Source organism: Perissodus microlepis, chromosome 3 (genome assembly GCF_051167445.1).
Source record: "Perissodus microlepis isolate ML-2025 ecotype Zambia chromosome 3, ASM5116744v1, whole genome shotgun sequence".
Classification (NCBI taxonomy): Eukaryota; Metazoa; Chordata; class Actinopteri; order Cichliformes; family Cichlidae; genus Perissodus; species Perissodus microlepis.
The window spans coordinates 20,635,668-20,655,160 of NC_140463.1; the positions used below are offsets into that span (position 1 = coordinate 20,635,668).

The following is a 19,493-nucleotide window of genomic DNA, read 5'->3' on the forward strand; positions in this document are numbered from 1 at the left end:
TTCCTTTCTTCATTCAGTACCTTTCAATTTATTTACTTCCTCCCTTCTCATTTCTGCTTTTCAGTGATTAGTTTTAATCTTGGTAAAAATCCCAGGACTGTAAATTACTCTCATACTGAAAAGGCTTCAGAGACTGAAGGTTATCAATCACCCGAGTCGTGTCTGTGTGTCTTTGTATGTGTATAAGAGAATGTTAATAATGTGTTTCTCCTTTAAACAAACATCCTTTTAGATAAATGAGCTAAATAAACATCCAGCTCAATTTGGCACATCCACCTTCACACAAGGACGGGAAAATGTTATGAACCAAACATTTAGCTAATAGATTGAAGAGGAAACCCCCCCCCCCCCCCCCAAAAAAAACAACCTAAAAACAGGATGACACCTGAAACTGTCAGTCAAAAATTATCCTCTGCAACTTTTGACGGCTGAACATTTGGTGATAACTGCAGATTTCTTCACTTGCTTGTGTTTTTTTCTGTAAGTGTGGGCTTGGAGATAATTGATCCTGGCACATTCTATCTGCACTATCCATAAGTAAACATAGGCTCTTTTTATGAGACTGTCTGAATTTTTACCAGCTTTTCTTCAAACATTTCAGCATCGTTTAGTATAGAGTGTGGAAAGAGCTGTCCATGGTGCTGATCTTGTGATGCACAGTAGTTAGGCAGGAAAGAACAATCCTTGCTGGGATTCCTGCTGCTAAACAGCCATTAGGACTAGTTTCTTTGTGTGTGTGTGTGTGTGTGTGTGTGTGTGTGTGTGTGTGTGTGTGTGTGTGTATTCCTTAAAAAGTAGCCGGGGCTTTTATTTTTGAATGTAACAGGACTTTTTTGAAGAAGGCTTCTACAAGGCTCTGTGTCATGTCCAAGAAACCGGTTTGAGATTATTTGAGCTTGGTGACATGGTGTGCTATCCTGCTGGAAGAAACCATCAGTGGATGCATACACTGTGGTAGCAAAGGGATGGACATGGGCAGCGACAACTGGGGTAGGGTGTGGTAGTTACAAAAAATCCAGTTGTGCCAAGAAAACGACACCACCTGCAGTACCCTGGTGGTATAATGGTGTTCAGACAAAGCAGGATTGATCCATGCTATCATGTTGTTTACACAAAATTGTGATCCTACTACTTGAATGTCACAGCAGAAATCGAGACTCATCAGACCAGGGAACGTTTTCCAAACTCTTATTGTCCATTTTTGTTGAGCCTGGATGAACTGTACCCTCCGTTTCCTATTTTAGCTGTGACGCCCGGTGTGGTCTTCTCCTGCTGCAGTACATTTGCCTCAAGGTTTGGCATGTTGTGTATTCAGAATGACTTTTCTTCTTCGTTCTGATTCTCAGTTTAAACTTCTTGGCTATGTCTATATGCCTAAGTTGGAGCTTCTGCCACGTCTGTATGAATGTATGTTGTGTAGCTGAATGACTCAGTTGTTCTGATTTTTTTTTCTGCTCTCTGGCTGTCAAAGACGTGAGTCTGGTCTGTTTGAGTGTCTTTAACTGTCCGGTATTTAGTCTTAAAAGGTTTCAGTTATTAATTAATTCCTGTGCCTGGCTTAATCCGCTGATACACCAGTGGATACAACAAGATAAGGATTCTAAAAACCCTGGAAAATTATCTGCAAAGGTTATCTCCTACGTGTTTACCAGCAACCTTGTTTGAAGACCTATTTTTCTTTTTACTGTACTTTGCTCTTTACTTTTAAATCCCTGGGGAAAACACACTATGTTTGCATTGCTGTGCAGCAGTGTCGAGTTTAATCACATTAGCTTCAGGTGGATACCTTGTTCTTTTGTGATTGGTTAGGGGAAATCAAATCCCAACCCCAGTAGAAATCAGTCAGAGGAGTCAATGTCACAGTCGAGATGGAAATGGACTTTAACAAGATGACAGTTCACTCTGATATCTGACTACTACTAATAAAGGACACGCGAAGAGCCACTCATGTTTTACTCTATCGGGAATGTGTGACTGTGAATAACAAAATGATTTAATTACATATAGATGGAATGATAAAAGAGGGAGAAAAGATGAAAGGGCCGCAGCCTCCTGGAGTTAAGAAAAAATGAATAAAGTGAAGAAGGAGGAGATAATATTTGGTAATGGCATCAGCATCAAATAAACACCACTGAGCAGTCAGAGGCAAATGTTTCCATGAACTTATTAAGCAGTCAGGGTGATCACATTTTTTTAAAGTGTAACCTGATGAGATTTGGGAAGTAGTAATGTGAACTCTGTGTATACAGAAGCGGTGTCTCTGTATGATTAATGAACTACGTTTAAAAGGGCTTTTCAGGGCTTTTTCACATATACTAAACTGCATTTCCTCTCCCTGTTATTCTCTTTCCAGTTTGTGGCACAGCCAAACTGCCAGCAGCTGCTGGCCACACTGTGGTATGATGGCTTCCCAGGTTGGAGGAGACGACACTGGGTGGTTAAACTGGTCACCTGCTTTATCATCGGACTCTTGTTCCCGGTCTTCTCATTGGTAAGGAAAAAGGAATAATGGGAGGATGCAGGAGGATGGAGAATATAGATTTGAAGAAGGTGGATAAAAAGATGACAATAGATGGGGAATCGAAATTTCAAGAAGCAAGGCAGGAAGAGAAGATGAAAATCTAGATTGGAAAGGAATTTAGAAAAATGGAAATATTGAGATTCAGGAAAGTTCAAAGGAGGAAGAGGGAATTAGAGAAAATAAATGAAGAAGGTGAGAGATAAATGGCAGGAGGAGTGGAAAGACAGACGAGAAGAGGAACTGACAAAATGATCATTTCCCTAGAAAGGAGAAAGACAAGAAATCAATGACATGGGGAGAGGAAGAAATATAGGGTAATAAAGTCAAAGAGCTGATGCAACCAAACTGCTGCTTTTTCAGACTGTTTTCAGGTAGTAATTAGACCAAAGTTACGGTTTACTGACTGAAGGACGATGGAAAATAAAAAATAAGGTTTTGAAGAGGACCTGGAAGTTAACAGATGTCACAGACATACGGACTGTGTTATATATTTAATCTGGTCATTTTATGTTTTAAAGGATTTCGTTTCAGAAAAATGTCTATTTATGCTGTTGGTACTGCAGTAATATGAGCCAACTAAATACACACAGATGAACTTCAGCCAACTTATGAGCCAATGTGTTAACTTGCTGAGTCATTAATGCTGGGATGCAGATAAAGATCTGCTTTTGTTCATCTTTAAAACCTTTGAGTTTAGAGAAATTGAGAAACATTTAAAATAAATAAACAAAATTCTGTACAAAACTGCACATTCATTTCCATTCCTGGGTCATGGATCATGGTGTTTCACGTTGGCTCCAGGTCTGGGCGAGCCTTTAATTGATGAGCACCTGATGACTCTGTATGGTCCAGGTGGGCTAATCTCCAACATGCTGCATGGGTCTATCTGACCGCAGCAGGGGTTTGTCAACCATACAGCAATCGAAGGTGGAAGAAGTACAAGATCAGCAGCAGATATGAGATTTCTCCAGGTTTTGATGCCTCCTGGAGGGGGGAAGAGTTTATTTTTATTTGGTAGAACTCAGAGTAGGGCTGCTACTCCTCCACGTTAAGGGAGCCAGTTGAGGTGGTTCAGGCATCTGTTTAGGAAGCCTCCTGGGGAAGATGTTCTGGGAGGCCCCTAGATAGAACCAGGATACGCTGGAGAGATTATATCTCTTTGGTGGTCCGGGTTACTGCTCTGAACTCCAGGAATACTTTAAATGATTTATTGACACATTCAAGAAGCAGCAGGAAACTCAATACATATGCAAACAAGGAGGAGATCTGAGGCAAAGGGACAAAACCACAAGTCAGTCAAGAGGGAAAAACAAACTTGATATCTTCAGGAGAATTAATTGCTTTAGATATTTGTACTTTGACGAGCCAAAGACAGTTTTGTAAAGAAAATTGGTGCTTGCCTTCACTGCCATGTGCTGCTGCTTTTCACAGCCTGGCAGGAATGATGGGCGGTTCTAAAATGAAGAGTCACGTGACAGTTAAAGGGCACAGTTTTCCAAAATACAGCGAGTCAACTTACATACTGGCTCTTGTTTCCTGATTCCCCACATAAAGCCAAAGAAAAGTAAAACATTTGTTTGCAGCACATTTCAGGGATACATTTTCAACATAACTCTGTTAAACCCAATAATTGGTCTGGAAGTTCGGAGCCATTACAGGTTTTCTTAAAAATGTTCCTCCTTTTTAGATGAATGCTGTTAGCTCATTTTTAATGTTAGTTTACTTTTCTGTCTTTCTATAAAGCTTAAGAAGGAAGAATAATTAGAAGAGGGGAAAATATTTGCACCTCTTTCCTCTCGTTTATTACTGTGACCTTTGTGGTGTCTTCAAAGACTCCGACATGTAATTTGGTCTTAATTGAGGTTATTTACACTGCATGTTTTTGCTGATGTGAGTGAGATAATTAACATAAAGTGCTTACATATCAATAATCAGAGTGGTGCCGCAGTGGGGTTAGTTATTAATGTTTTAATTGTGTATTTAAGCACATGTCTCTCTCCCTTTCGCTCTCTTTCGGCCTTATTGTTTCTGAGTCTGTCGATGTGCGACTCAGTTCGAGTTAAAAAGCATCACTGGCGTGACTCAGTGTGCCGAGGTTGCCAGCAGCAAGTAGACGAGCAGAGCAAGTAAACAAGCATCATAACGGCAATAACGCCGGCGATAACAATAACAGCGCTGACAGATGAAACACGAGGTGACGGTGGCTGAGCATGGACATTTATTGACTTACATACATCTTCTTTATTTTTTTTTCCCTGTTGAGCTGAAATTGAGGGGGACAAGAACAATATTTGAGAGGATAAAATCAGTTTAAGGCATCAACAAGCATCTGAGATGATGTTTTTTGTACTTATTAATCGTTACATAATGTCAAATTTCTTGTTTGTGTTGCTCTGCTTTGAGAGTCACGTCTCTGCAGACATTCAGTCCTGTGTTTTTATGCCTTCAAGCCACTTCCATCGGCTGATTTTATTTTATTTTAATTTATTTTTTTGGTCATTAAAGATCATTTAATAACAAAGCAGGCTCCCTCTTATCTTGCCTCTCCTTCTTCTTTTGTGCTCTTACTCAAATCCTTTCTTTTTCCATTCTCCCCCCGTCCATCTCCCTCTCTTCATCCTCCTCAGATCTACCTGTTGGCTCCAAAGAGTGCTCTGGGAAGTTTCATTAAGAAGCCTTTCATCAAGTTCATCTGTCACACGGCATCCTACCTGACCTTTCTCTTCCTACTGCTGCTGGCCTCACAGCACATCGCCCGCACCAACCTGCACATGCAGGGACCCCCACCCACCATTGTGGAGTGGATGATTCTGCCGTGGGTGCTGGGTAAGTTTTCAGAGTATTCCTCGGAGGATTGTGCTTAAAAACTCTGTACCTGCTGAAATGATCTGCTCTGTTTGTGGCTGGCCTTTCTGCAGCTCTGACCTCAGATCTGTTGGAAGTTTCTCTGTAATTCAGTCACATAGCATCCCTTACACTGGCTGGTATCCAACAGGGGTTTGCATCTTTACAAAGATTTTCATGATCCGACAGATGTCTTCTGTCTGCCTACAAAACCAAGTTCTGCCGAAGGCAAGAACAAAGTTTAAATCCAGCTTTTAGAGCCTTTGTTGTTCTTCTCTACTGGACTTAAAGACTTTACAGACGGGGACAGTAACTCTCTTTTTTTGTTCAAATTCAAATTCAAATTTTATTTGTCACGTACACAGTCATACACAGTACGATATGCAGTGAAATGCTTAGACAACTGCTCGTGACCTAAAGGAAAAAAAAAAAAAGGAAAAGGCTATGAATAAGATAGGAAATAAATATGAAAAATTAAAAAGGGTCAATTTAACTAGGAAGGAATAAAATATAAAAAAAAAAAATAAAATAAAAAAAAAATTAAAGTTGAAAATAAAATAACTGTACAACAAAATACACAATACACAGTATAGAACTATATAAGAATGTATGAAGAAATATAAATAAATAAATATATATATACACACAATAACAGCAGCTGTACAAGTATTAACTGGAAATGAAGAATATAGTGACCAGTGTTGTGCAATCCACATTGTCTTGTGCAGTGCAAATATGCTTAAAGTGATTTAAGTGATGAAGTGAAATGTCCAGTGTGTGTGTGTAAGAACTATATGTGTGGGTCAGTACTGTGTGGTGGTGTGATTGAGAGACCGTATCGCCTGCGGGAAGAAGCTCCTCCTCAGTCTCTCTGTGTTGGTCTTCAGGGAGCAGAATCGCTTTCCTGACCTCAACAGAGAGAACAGTCCGTTGTTGGGATGGCTGAGGTCCTTCACGATCTTCCTGGCCTTGGTCCAGCACCGCCTGCTGTAGATTGAGTGCAGGTCAGGGAGCTCAGAGCGGATGGTGCGCTCAGCTGACCGCACAACCCTCTGTGGAGCTCGCCTGTCCTGCATGGTGCTGTTCCCGAACCAGGTTAAGATGTTTCCCGTCAGGATGCTCTCTATGGTGCACGAGTAAAAGTTCCTGAGCACCTTGGAGGGCAGTTGGAAGTCTCTCAAGCGTCTGAGGTGGTAGAGACGCTGACGGGCCTTTTTCACCACGGTGTTGATGTGACAGGACCATGACAGGTCCTGCGTGATGTGAACTCCGAGGTATTTGAAGCTGTCCACTCTCTCCACTGGGCACTCGTTGATGACAGGGGTCTGGTAGTTCCTCTCCTGCTTAGTGCTGAAGTCCACTATCAACTCCTTTGTCTTACTGACGTTTAGAAGGAGGTTGTTCCTCTGGCACCAGTTCTCCAGATTCCTAATCTCCATCAGGTAGGCCGTCTCGTTGTTATCAGAGATCAGGCCCACCACGACGGTGTCGTCAGCAAACTTGATGATGGTGGTGGAGCTGGTAGTGGCCACACAGTCATATGTGTACAGAGAGTACAGCAGGGGGCTCAGAACACACCCCTGGGGGGCTCCAGTGCTGAGAGTGGTGGAGGCTGAGACATGTCCGCCCATCCTTACTGCCTGTGGTCTGCCAGTTAGGAAGTTGGAGATCCACTGACACATAGATGAGCTGAGTCCCAGATGCTCCAGCTTGGTGGTGAGTGTGGAGGGAATTATGTTATTAAATGCAGAGCTGTAGTCTATGAAGAGCATTTTAACATAATTCCCCCTTCTAGTGTCCAAGTGAGTAAGTGATGTGTGGAGGAGATGAGAGATGGCATCGTCTGTGGAACGATTTGGACGGTAAGCGAACTGTAGTGGGTCCAGTGTGTCTGGTAGTGAAGAAATGATGAAGTCTCTGACCAGGCGTTCAAAACACTTCATCACTACTGAGGTGAGGGCTACAGGGCGATAGTCATTGAGAGAAGCAGGGTGGGGTTTCTTCGGGACAGGAACAATGATGGACTCTTTGAAGCATGTGGGGATCACCGACTGAGATAAAGAGATGTTGAATATCTCAGTGAACACAGGAGCTAGCTGGTATGTGCAGTCTCTGAGGATACGACCTGGGATGCCGTCTGGTCCTGCTGCTTTCCTGGTGTTCACTCTCTTGAAGGCTCTCCTTACTTCATGCTCGGAGATGACGAGCACGTTTCCGGTGCTGGCAGTATCTTCCTGTCTGCAGGCGTTAGCGCCGCTAGCACTAGCATCGTTGGAGTCCTTAGCTGCAGCCTCGAAGCGAGCATAGAAAGTGTTCAGCTCGTCTGCCAGAGTCACGGCCGCGTTCGTCATACCGGTTGTTTATTCTGCTTTTTTTGTGTGTTGTGAGAAATGTGTGCCATCAGCCACTTCAAATCACACTTTGAAGACATGTTTTTCATGTATTAAAATAGTTGAAGCACATGGGCTTTGTGACACAGTCAATGAAAGTTAAGAGTCGTGTTTGACGGTTACAGTTTCAGCACGGTAAAGGGGGGTTTCTTCAAAAAGCAACTTTGCATTTATCCTGGTAAATGGTGATGTTTTCACCTCAGCTTAGCTTTATTTCAGGGGTGGGCAACTCCAGGCCTCGAGGGCCGGTGTCCTGCAGGTTTTAGATATCCCCCTGGGTCAACACACCTGAATCTGGAGAACTTCAGGACGTGTTGAGGAGGTCGTTTAGTCATTTGATTCAGCTGTGTTGGATCAAGGACACGTCTAAAACCTGCAGGACACCATCCATCAAGGCCTGGAATTGGCCAGCCCTGCGTTATTTACATAAAGACTTTTTTTAGCTTCCTGTTTGTTACTTGTCTGTTCCTTGGGCAATGCGTCCCTATCAACCTGATGGAGCGTAAAAGGTTCTGCAAAGAATTATGGGAGAAACAGAAAATAGGTGTTAACCCCGTAGCATCATTATACTAAAAAGGCTATGAATACATGTGTACATGTGTACATGTTTTTTGTTTTTATTTTTAATACAGTTCCAAGAATTTTCATAAAATCTGTAAAATCTAGAGGTAGAAAATTGAATGTATTCCATTTATGAATTAGACTGTGAAGAAAGACTTGCGCCACCACAGGGAAATGAGAGACCTGATAAATGTCCTCAAGTGTCTGACAGTTTTGAAATTTGAAATCACTTTGACAGCGTGGTGTTGTGACGCAGGCTCACCCAACCAGTGGAGCCCCCTCCACCACTGCTGCAGGCTCTGCTCTCAGCAAAACTAGCAGCATCTCAGGCAAAAGCGTCACGGTAAATTAGTCATTTTCACACATGAATTCAGTTCCACTTGGACTTTCTCACAATGATAGGTGTGTTGACACTATTAGAAGTGCTCAGCTGGGTTTAGCCAAGTGTGTTGACTGGGCAAGGCATGCAGGGGGGAGGACACAGGGCAAATACCTGCTTGTTATGAATTCCTCAGAGATTATGCTCTCATGTCGACACACGTTTTACCAGGGATCTGGCAAAGAAACCCAGTGAGGTCTAAGCCCGTTTTCACTCTTACAGTTCAACGATCCAAATCAATTGATGAGTTTTCAAACTTTTAGGTTCTTCCTTAGATTTGGGTTCTTTCCACATTGAGAAAAATCCAAGTGAACTCCAAGTGAAACAAAATGCGTCACTTCAAACCACGTGAGAATGTCCAGTCTACTTACTGGGACCATCAAAAGTAAAAACATGAAGAAATTGCTGTGTTCTGGACTATTGGAGAATTTACATTCATTTCACAGCTATTTGCTAGTCATGTACATACCTTTGCACATCTATAGTATCTTGCCGCACCCCAGAATACTAAGCATACATGGCTATGAGAAATTTTTGTTTATCTGGAACTTATAACGTACTGCTAGTAGCTGGTTCGGATCAAGGTCAGATCGCATTCATATAGAGTTGGATGTCTCGATACCCTCTGGTCTTGGTATTGTCTTGGTCCTGGTTTAGGCGGTCTTGACTACAAGTCTACATTCACACCATTGATTAAACCACCCTGGAGTTCCTTTGAAGCTGTACTAAGACCACCTCCTCCAAAGAGTCTCATTTCACTGACCTTTACCCTAAAATTAACCCTGCGTTTATTTGTTTGTTTGTTTTTTACAAAATTGCTCTCCCAAGTCTTGACAGTCACAAAACAAAGAGTATAATGATTCTAACAAACATGCATAAAACACTAAACATTTTTTGACCTTGTCCGAAATGCATGATTGGGTTGGAACTGCCAGCTATGATGCTGAGATCAAAGACCATTCAGTGTCCGGTCCAACTGCATCGGATTCAACAACTCTGTTAGGCGATGTCCAAAAACGCTCATGCCTGCACTGCTATTGTCTGTAATGTGGAAAGTTGATGAAGCTGAACTGGAAGTTATATAAAAAAGATTCCAGGCTCTGCTGCTTCAGTTTGAATCGTTTTTTTCCAGCTGTCATGAGTTTGACGGTGTTACAGAAATGGGCTGGGTAACCTTTTAAAAAATCAGTATAGAGGGAACAACATGGCTGGAGGAAGATTTAGGGGAATCTATTTCAAAAGTTGCCAACTACAGACTGACAGTTAGGGGACTTTGGGACTTGGCTCAGGAAATGGTGCATGGAGAGGGTCAGTGGAGTAACATTTGACTGTTCAAAACAACCGACGTCAACAGGAAACTACTAGTTTTGTGAGCGTTTTTCACCTGTTATTAAAAGTATATTTTCTCTAAATTTAAACAGCGCTTACAAACATTTTGCACAGACAAACAAAATATGTCACACTTTATTCCTTCATATGTCTTTAATAAGTGACTCATATCAACTATTCTAAGCCGAGCTCTAACGACGAACTTCACATTTAAAGTCATAAATGAGTCACTGCCCGGCAAGAAGCCGGACTTTCTCCTCCAGACAGTAAAAAAACAACCAGATTTAAATTAATAAAGAAAAACTTATCTGCTTCATTTTTTTCTGTTTGATTGCTAATCATCAAGAGGCCCCGGAGTGTGTCTGTAAAAGTGCATGGATGTGGGGGTGCGTGGTCGGCTGCTTTCAAGCCTGTGGAGGAGTTGGTTTTGTGTGTGTGTGTGTCTGTGTGTGTGTGTGTGAGAGAGAGAGAGTGGGTAGGTGGGTGGGTGTGAAATGAGTGATTACATCTCCATCTTCTCTCTCAGAGCTGACACCAATCATTTCCAAATGCAGTCCATAATCACTTGGAAAAATACAAAACCATCTGCTCTCTTCCATCGTCTCTTCCGCTTGTTTTCTTCTCGTTTTTAAAGTCTCGGCTACAAAACATGTTTGACAAAGAGAAACATGATTTACCATTAACTGGTTGTCATGTTGATGGTAAAAACTGGAACATTTCCTTCTGTTGCTTCCTTTTGTAGTTATTTCAGATGAGAGCTGCACTAAATACCAAAGAATCACTGTGGCATAGTTGCAAAAGAGCTTAAATGTTTTCTCGCCAGAGTTCAAAATAAAGTTCAGCATGTCTGTCATTCTTACAGTCTGTGGCAATACTCATCTATGTATCTGTCTAATGTTAAAATACATGTGTATGCATTTATTTAAGTTCAGATTTGGTACAACACAAAACTACTTCCATGTTTTTCTGTAGCACAGTGATCTGTATGGTTTTTAATTTTCATTATTTTAGGTGATTTCTAATATATTTGTTTTTCTGGAACATTATGGCTCCATTACAATGTTAATTTTTAAATTAAAAAACAAATAAAGCTAAAGTAACATAATATTTTTTTTAAGTAAAATTAAATAAAACGATTTGGAAGACTTGGGACTGAAAGATGAGCAACAGGTTGCTCAAAAATTATTTTCAAAAACTCCTTCGTCTGGAATAAACTTTAGATTAAATGAAATATAAGCAGCAATAACATTTTCTTGCTGTCAAAAACCAAAGTATGGTAAGGTACGCTCTACCAGAATGTTATTTATGGGAGAGACAAAAGCTATATTAAAGGTGGTCTGTATACATTTATATAACAGTTCTTGTGTTATTGGATATCTCTGAATCGATCACTGCATTCTCTTTAAAACTGTTTGCATGGAATTGCAAAAAACTGTAGAAGTATTTCAGAAATTAAAATGTGTTGGAGTTGATTTATATTTAAATTTTACTTTTAAGAGGGAACGCTTGAAAAGTCTCCAAAATATGACTGATCAGCTTTCAGTATTCACAGCAGGTCCATTTGTTCATTTTGCTCTAACTTATTTCTCCTATTTAATGCTGTAAGAACAGAATAGAATAGAATAGCCCTTTATTGTCATTGTACGTGTACAGGAAAATTGGCGGGGGGGGGGGGTGATTAAAATGATTCTGTCTCCTGTCCCCAAATATGTTACAGGGCTACATTTATGAGGTTATATAAAACATTTTTTATTATCTTCAGAATAATTAAACTTCTTCCATTAGAAATGATTAAAAAACGAATTGAATGTCAGTTCTTAATTTGGGGCTTAATAGAGTAATTTTGTAGATGTTTCCTGTTTATAATGTAAATGTAAAATAATGTAAACATCTTGTATTTGAATTGCATAAAAATATAACCCTTCTGCTTTTTATGCTCATCACTTTATTTTGTATAATAATGACATTTGGAGTGTCCAGATGTGACTAAATGATGATTAAGATACAACAATACTGTAAAGTCAGCTTGTTTTATTTGTTTATTTTACAGAATACTCACAAACCCTGATTGCAGTTCATAGCAACAGAATATTGGTAATCAGGATACTCGCTCTGCTCCAGTAAATGTAAATCTTATCATGGGATCGGTGGTCATTCTACACTACACTTGACATATAACATAATACTTGAACATCATCCTCACTTTGCTTTATGACAAAACCAAGAGCCAAGAATCCATTGTTTTGGATCTGTTTCACACCAATAAATGACTATGACCACTCTGGAAATATTGTTTGTTGTTTCTGAGAATAATAACTATGTTTGGATTTGTTGCTAGGACAGAGTTTGTTCACAGATAAGAAGAACGCAGTGAGCAATGAAAGAGGAAGAGAGTCGTAGATGTTGTAAAAACCCCTAAAACTCCCAGAAGATTGACTGAGGAAATAACCGTTGCTTAGTTTTCATTCTCCATTTGCAGTTCTGCAGCATCTCTCTAAACGGCCGCAGTGATAATGAACCACACGCCAGCTCTGTCTTTTAAACATTACTAGGCGGTAGTAATGGCCAGTCTAATTGGGAAGAACCAACTGGAAGCTCCTCTGGCGTCATATTTCCTGGAACACACCAAACCACTGACCCACCGTGCCGCAGAGGCAAACTGATACGTGAAAACTTGGGATCCAGGTTAACCAAGAGCCAGATATTCCAGGGAGAGCGTATTAAATAGAAAATGACTTGTGCATTATTTACTTTATCTAAAGCCAGTCATACAGAACAAATATGCTGGCTCTCTGCTTACTGCTTCAAGGCCGCTGACAAAGGGGAATATTCAGCAGAACTTTTGTCATACTGCAGAAATGAGGCAAACAAAAACCGCTGATGGATGACATTCAATGATTGTATAGACACAACTGTGTGTGTGCATGTAAATAACCAGCTCTGTGTACACTGTGCATGTGTGTTTTAGGCTTCATCTGGGCAGAGATTAAGGAGATGTGGGACGGGGGATTCACAGAGTACATCCATGACTGGTGGAATCTGATGGACTTCGCCATGAACTCCCTCTATCTGGCCACCATATCTCTGAAGATAGTGGCCTATGTGAAGGTAAAGTTGAATGTGTGTATTAGAAAGAGGGGAGGATGAGAGGAAGGAGGATGATGGGCACAGTGAAAGATATAAAGCATCAGTCAGTTTATGAGGCAATCAGTGCTTAATGTTCTTGCTGGGAGATGAAACTAAAATGATACTGAGTAACATGCTGATTGTGTAATGATGCATTCATGGAACAGCAGGAAACAGGCAAAGCTCAAATGTCTGTTAAAAGCTTTTGTTTGCATTGTGTGGAAGAAGGAAGATGACTGTTAAACAATCCGAATGTGGAGATTTTACTGCTAGCAGTGTCACAGCACTACAGTGCTCAGCCATAGCATTAAATACACTCATAGAAGGCGAGAGTAAGTAATGTGGTGATGGGAAATCCTTGCATTGAAATGCTAGCCATGATCTCCACCAGCAGAAAAGACGCCAAGGCTTTAACGTAACCTCCTAACTCCCCACAGTCCAATCCCATCAACAATTTCTGAGCTGCACCAAAATAAGCCCGGTCCATGTGGCCCCACCCTCACACTAAAGAGTGTATGGACAAGAATGGCCAACTTCACATCACCCTTTGGTCACCTGTTTTAAAGCTTCTGTTTTACTTTCTAGGTGTTACCAGGTGTAACCATATTGTTTTTGGGGTGTCAGAATTGCTCATATTTGCACTGCAAATCCATGCTAGCTTGAATAGCTTTCAGCTAGCATTACTGAGGCTGGCATGACTGAGGCTATTCAAGCTAGCCTCAGTCATGCATGCTTAGAGCCTTCTGGCAACCTTTAGTTGCTAGTGAAAGTCGTATTCCCCAACCATCTGAAAAGTAGTTGCTCAGGGTTTCTGGAAGCTGGTTGCCAGAGAGGTACGCAGTGCTGCATCGTTATTTAGATATTGTTTACATGCTAAAATTTTTCGCCCATTGCTAGGTGGTTACTAAGCATGTATAATTCAATAAATGAGATGTCGTTGTCATGAAATTAAAATGGTAGAATGCTTTCAGAGGGTGTTGTAGGTGCGTAAAGTCTTTGCCAGACAGCTAGATGGTGTATATCATTCATAATTTAAGTTTTGTGGATAAAATGTAGAAGTTGCGGTCATGTTATAATAATGCTTTTATATAACGGTGTAGGTACATAAATGTGGCTAAGCTATATGATGACATCATAATGTCTGATAATGGAAAGAAGTTTCAGGAGCTTAAAATCTACCTGTTTGTAAAGCTTGGTTGCTCAACTCTTGATGTTGTAGGAAGAGTTTGAAGACAAAGAAACGGATAAGATTTATTCTATTAAAACCCCTTTGCATAAAAGCATTTCTTTTTTATGGCTTTGGTCATGCAATAACCATTTCCCGCTGCAGTGTCCCATACATTCACTCAAATAGTAGAAATGACAGTTTGCAGATGCACAATAGGACATGTTAACATTAACTGATCATAAGAGAGACCATGCCGAGAGCACAGCCCAACACAAATATGGGGCCTTTTGCTCAGCCTAGCAGTCAATGCCGTTTGTGTCACATTTTGGTGGACACAGTAAAATAATGCAAACACTTTGTTCCTTTATGGAAAAAAAAAACCTTCTAAACTTCTAAAGACAAACATATTAATTAGAGGTGGAGCAGCACTATAGGGGAGCGATTTCAAGAGTGGGTTACATGTTTGCGTCTCGTGAACATGTACATGGGTCCTGCTGATGCTTCCACCAACGGCTGGCTGAGGCAACTTATCAAGGAAAGCATGAATGTGCCAACGGAGTCATTTAAAAGACAAATCTGCTGTGCAAATGTGTCATGAGAAAATAATAAAATATAAAAATGAAAATAAAAAACTTCTCTGGAAAAATGTATCGGCAAAACTGCTGTTTAAAAATGTTTTGATTTTACTGCTGAGAGCACATGAGATATAGATAAATAGATAGATAGATAGATATGTATGTATATACAGTATTACCAATATATAGACACGGATGTCAAATTGAGACAAAACGTAGCATCCAGCCAGCCACAGTTTTTTTTTTTTTTTTCCTTTTATTCGTCACCATAAAAAGAATTTGAACCACGCCCTTTGTGAAGTGCAACCCCTTTGACCTAAAAACATGATCCTGCCTTTGTCGCTGTTCATCTTCGAGGGTCGCACATATTACATATTTCACAGTTTCACTTTAATGGCCTCAGTGATTTTCTTTCACAGCTCAGCTTTTAGCTTTAATGATACCTTGTTTAGCTGCGCACTCTGCATGCATATACAATTTAGCTTTTATTAAGAGCAAATAGTGTAATCACACACACACACACACATGCACAAACACGCCAGACGGCTGGGCCATCTGCAGCAGCTGTGAGTCACTGATGGCGGCGGGTGGCCCTCCTACACAGGTCCTACACACACACACACACACACACGCACATACAGTTGTGCACATTGCATCTGCATGTAACCTTGCATTCATGCAAGGATAAACATCCACACTGTCATACACAATGAATGCCCACACAAAGAGAGAGGCAGCTGCAGGCACATTATATTTTAGTTTTCTGTCTTTTTTTTTTTTTTCATTTTTCCTTTAAATATTCATCAACATTTAAAATCCTCCTGAGTCACAAGATTTGACACACACACACACACACACACACACACACACACACACAGAGCAAGCACATCTGAGAGATGGTGTGAGAGAGTCCATAAATTAATGAGAGTGCAACTGTGTGCATGCTTCTGTTTCTGGTTGGCCCGTGTTTTTCATGTACGTGTGTGTGTGTGTGTGTGTGTGTGTGTGTGTGTTTGAGAGGACGGTGAATGCTAATCGAGGCAGAGTTAACGAGACACAAGTCCTGTGGAACTCTAATGGCTGAATTTATAATGAGGTGGAAGCCAAGCATGAGACAACCGGGAGAGAGGGAGAGATGTGCAGAAGGTTTGTGCAAATGGGATGGAAGCAGTCACAGAAATGAGTGAAGCAAGAAACGGTAACACTAACAGAGAATGGAGGAGTGGGGGAGAAAGAGGGTAATGAATGGTTATTTATCACGGTTTTAGGGAATAAAGGCTTGAAGAGAGAGCTTAGGATAGAGAGGGATTAACAGTGAAAGTAGAAGAGAAATGGCAGGAGACGGGGAAGATGTGCAAGCACGTGGCACGAAGAAGGATTGAGCGGAAAGCTGGGGGCAGAGGAAAATGTGGACTTAGGAACAGCAAAAAGAGAAACACAGGACCTCGACTGTGAACTGTGTTGAGATTTAAAGGCTCAGCTGAGAGCTTGAGGGAGCTCCTGGGGATTAAAGCGTGTTTATCTTTCAAGGAATGCTCCTACATTTTGGATACCTGCACTGCTGTGTGATATCAGAGTCACTCTAGTCTGTTTTGTCTGTATAACATGCGTGTGGTCTTCACAAAATGATTCATGGGACTGTCTTCTGAAAGACGGGGTGTTTATCAGACACTTGGATTCTGTTTGTGGCAGTAGTGTGTTCTTGTGAAAGGAGTTGCACTTAAAATCTGAAGAAATCGATAAAAACTTTGTCATGAAAAGGTGCCCCTCTGTAAATACAGCAAGTCCGCTTTGTAACAAATAGACAGTGGAGGCCTGTCCTGTGAGTCTCTCCAATTCCAGCTTCTTGAAGAGTGGTTAGCAACTGCACTCCTTGTTCTGCTTTGGAGGACTTGGCAAGACCATGAAATTGAAGCCCAAAGTGCAGCAAATCACTGGAACCAGCACATCATCAACCCAGGCCAGCAAACCACCAGTAGAGAAATATGAGACAGGGAATAGCTGTAGGCTAGCTGGTTGGCAGTGACTGACATTTCAAAATAAGAGTGAGGAGATTCAATTCAATACAGTTTTATTTATATAGTGCCAAATCACACCTCAAGGCACTTTATATTATAAGGTAAGGACCCTACAATAATACTGAGAAAACACCAAGAATCAATAGTTGACCCCCTGAGCAAGCACTTGGTAACAGTGGGAAGGGAAAAACTCCGTTTTTGCAGGAAGAAACCTCCAGCAGAACCAGTTTCAAGGAGGGGCAACCATCTGCCGCGACCAGTTGGGACAAAAGACATGCTGTGGAAGAGAGACCACCGCAAGTGAAGTGGAGATGCAAATATATTTTACTTGGTAGAACCTTATAAAAAGTGTTCTTCATTAAACCCAGATAGATACACCAGTGAGGTTAGCAACTCTTCCAATGTGCAGCCATAGTGAGAAAGTGGAGTTGGGGTATGAAATGACTGAACGTGAAGCTCACTGGAGAGACAGCTGAATAATATCGAAGAGCACCGCATCACAGGACACTGACCTCTCGTCCAGCTGTAGTTAGACTTGTTAGAGCCAAAAAAAAAAGGATCGTAGTCCGCAACAGTCCCAACCTTTATTCTTTCAGGAAGAGGCTGAAAGATATCAACAACAGCACCTGAGTCGTGTGTCGGATGTGTGAGCAGTTTTTTGTGGACATAGATGTAAACCACAGAAGGCCGGCATCAAACTTAACATGAGTGTTTAATGCTGATTAGTCCAAAAATCTAGGATAACACAGGAAACGGAACAAGGGAATACACCTGTTACCCAAATAAAACAGGAAGTGTGACACGATAGAATGACATACAATTACTGTTCATCCCCAGTAGCTAAAACTAACAATAACTGAACATATACAGTGGCACATACAAATAAAGCTCAGACTTAACTAACAAGGGTAGAAAAAGAAATGTTAGAAAATAATCAAGGTTTTTACATTTCTAAATCTAAAGGACTAAATATATACAGGACCAACTGGAAATGAGTAATAATTTTTTTTTAAAGCTGAAAACTCCATTCACCATATAAACAACAAACAACAATTAAACATAAAATATTCTCACAGCCAAAAACAATCATCAGCTCCCAAAAATAAAAAATAAAAATCACAGGAATATATGGCGATAAATAGTTAGCAGCAAATTAACTTTCAAAATAAGAGCAAGTGGATTTTCCACTAGTGAAGCAGCTGTGAATGTGAATGTTTTCTTGGTAGATTAAACAAGAAAATCATATCAGGTCTGTGTGTAGGGAAACACTGAAGGCTTTGTGCTTCATGATCACCCTCCTGATGTTGTTTAATCTGCGTCCACGCTGGCAGTGATCTGCTTGTCGAGCATCGCTTTGAAACTGACTGCAGGTCAGGCTTGCAGACATTACAGGCTCTGGTTACCTAGGTAACCATGTAATGTAGGCTACTTACGACCACATCTTATGCCAATCGATGGTATCCTGTGCTGTCATTGGTTGTCGCTTCAGTTGCTTCCCTGGAAGTTGTGAAAAGTTTCCTATTAGGTCACCGTGTGTATAAAAAGTCCTGCGTCTTCCTTGTGTTGTTTTTACTCTTTTTAATTTCTCACTTTAAAAGATGCAGAACTTTGTTTTATTGGATCTTTGCAAACTAGAAAATCATTTGTCTTTTGTTCAGTTTACCTGCCTCTTCTGTCCTGCGTTTGTGCTCCAGTTTTGCAGAAAAAATAATAATAATAACAATTTTACACAAGGTTGACTCAGTCCGGAGATATTTAGCATAATATAGCACAGAGACTGGACACCATTAAAGGTCTTATTCCTCTGCCAAAAGGAGAGTGGAGGCGGAGGTACATTTTCTGTGATGTTTGTGAGATTAGACACACACACACACACAAAAGTACAAAGTCATTTTAGATAAAACTTAGTTGAGATGTGGGGTAGAGGCCAATGAAAAGCCTCTTAAGCATTCAGCTCAGTGAGGTTAAACCTGTCGTGCCCTAACTTTTGTAGATGATGGATAGAAAAAAACTTACATCATTGTTCCCATCTAATGTTCTTCCAGCTACTATGGAAAAAATGTTTTATTTATATATATATATATATATATATATATATATATATATATATCAAGGCTCGCAAAATTTCAAAATCTCTGGTAGCCCTTCGGGCAGGCATTCTTCAGTTTTTGGTAGCCCAAAATAAATTTAAGTAGCCCGAATAAAAAAGAAATCAATTTTTTTATGTTTTGTTTCTGTTACAATATTATACATTAAAGTATAATATTGCAACAGAAACAAAAATTAATCAAAAAAATTGTTAAAATGCAAATCACAACAACTGTATAAAAATTACAACCATCAACTCAAATACTTGGTTCAAATTGAACAGAAATTTCTATGAAGAATTTCTTGTAAGAACTGTGTAGAACATGAATCAGTCTGTGTCAGATCCTGAATCTGAAATTTCCAATGAAGTCACAGGTAAGAGGCAAGTGGAACCAAGATCTAGGCCATTTGCTTTTTGAAGTTTGCAAAGACTGCTAAATTTTGCCAATGGTAGTTCACTCTTTGCAATATAGCACGCTGTTCTAAACAGCTTT

General features: G+C 40.5%; 1 protein-coding gene across 1 annotated transcript in view; it reads left to right on the forward strand.

The window, feature by feature from the left end:
• The window catches only part of trpc5a (transient receptor potential cation channel, subfamily C, member 5a), a 211,572-nt gene that overhangs the window by 151,635 nt on the left and 40,444 nt on the right, over positions 1 to 19,493 (forward strand). The window contains exons 9-11 of the mRNA XM_084923523.1: positions 2,354 to 2,491; positions 5,149 to 5,347; positions 12,993 to 13,132. Of these exons, the coding sequence (XP_084779649.1) occupies positions 2,354 to 2,491; positions 5,149 to 5,347; positions 12,993 to 13,132 (477 nt within the window). The remainder of the gene's footprint in view (positions 1 to 2,353; positions 2,492 to 5,148; positions 5,348 to 12,992; positions 13,133 to 19,493) is intronic.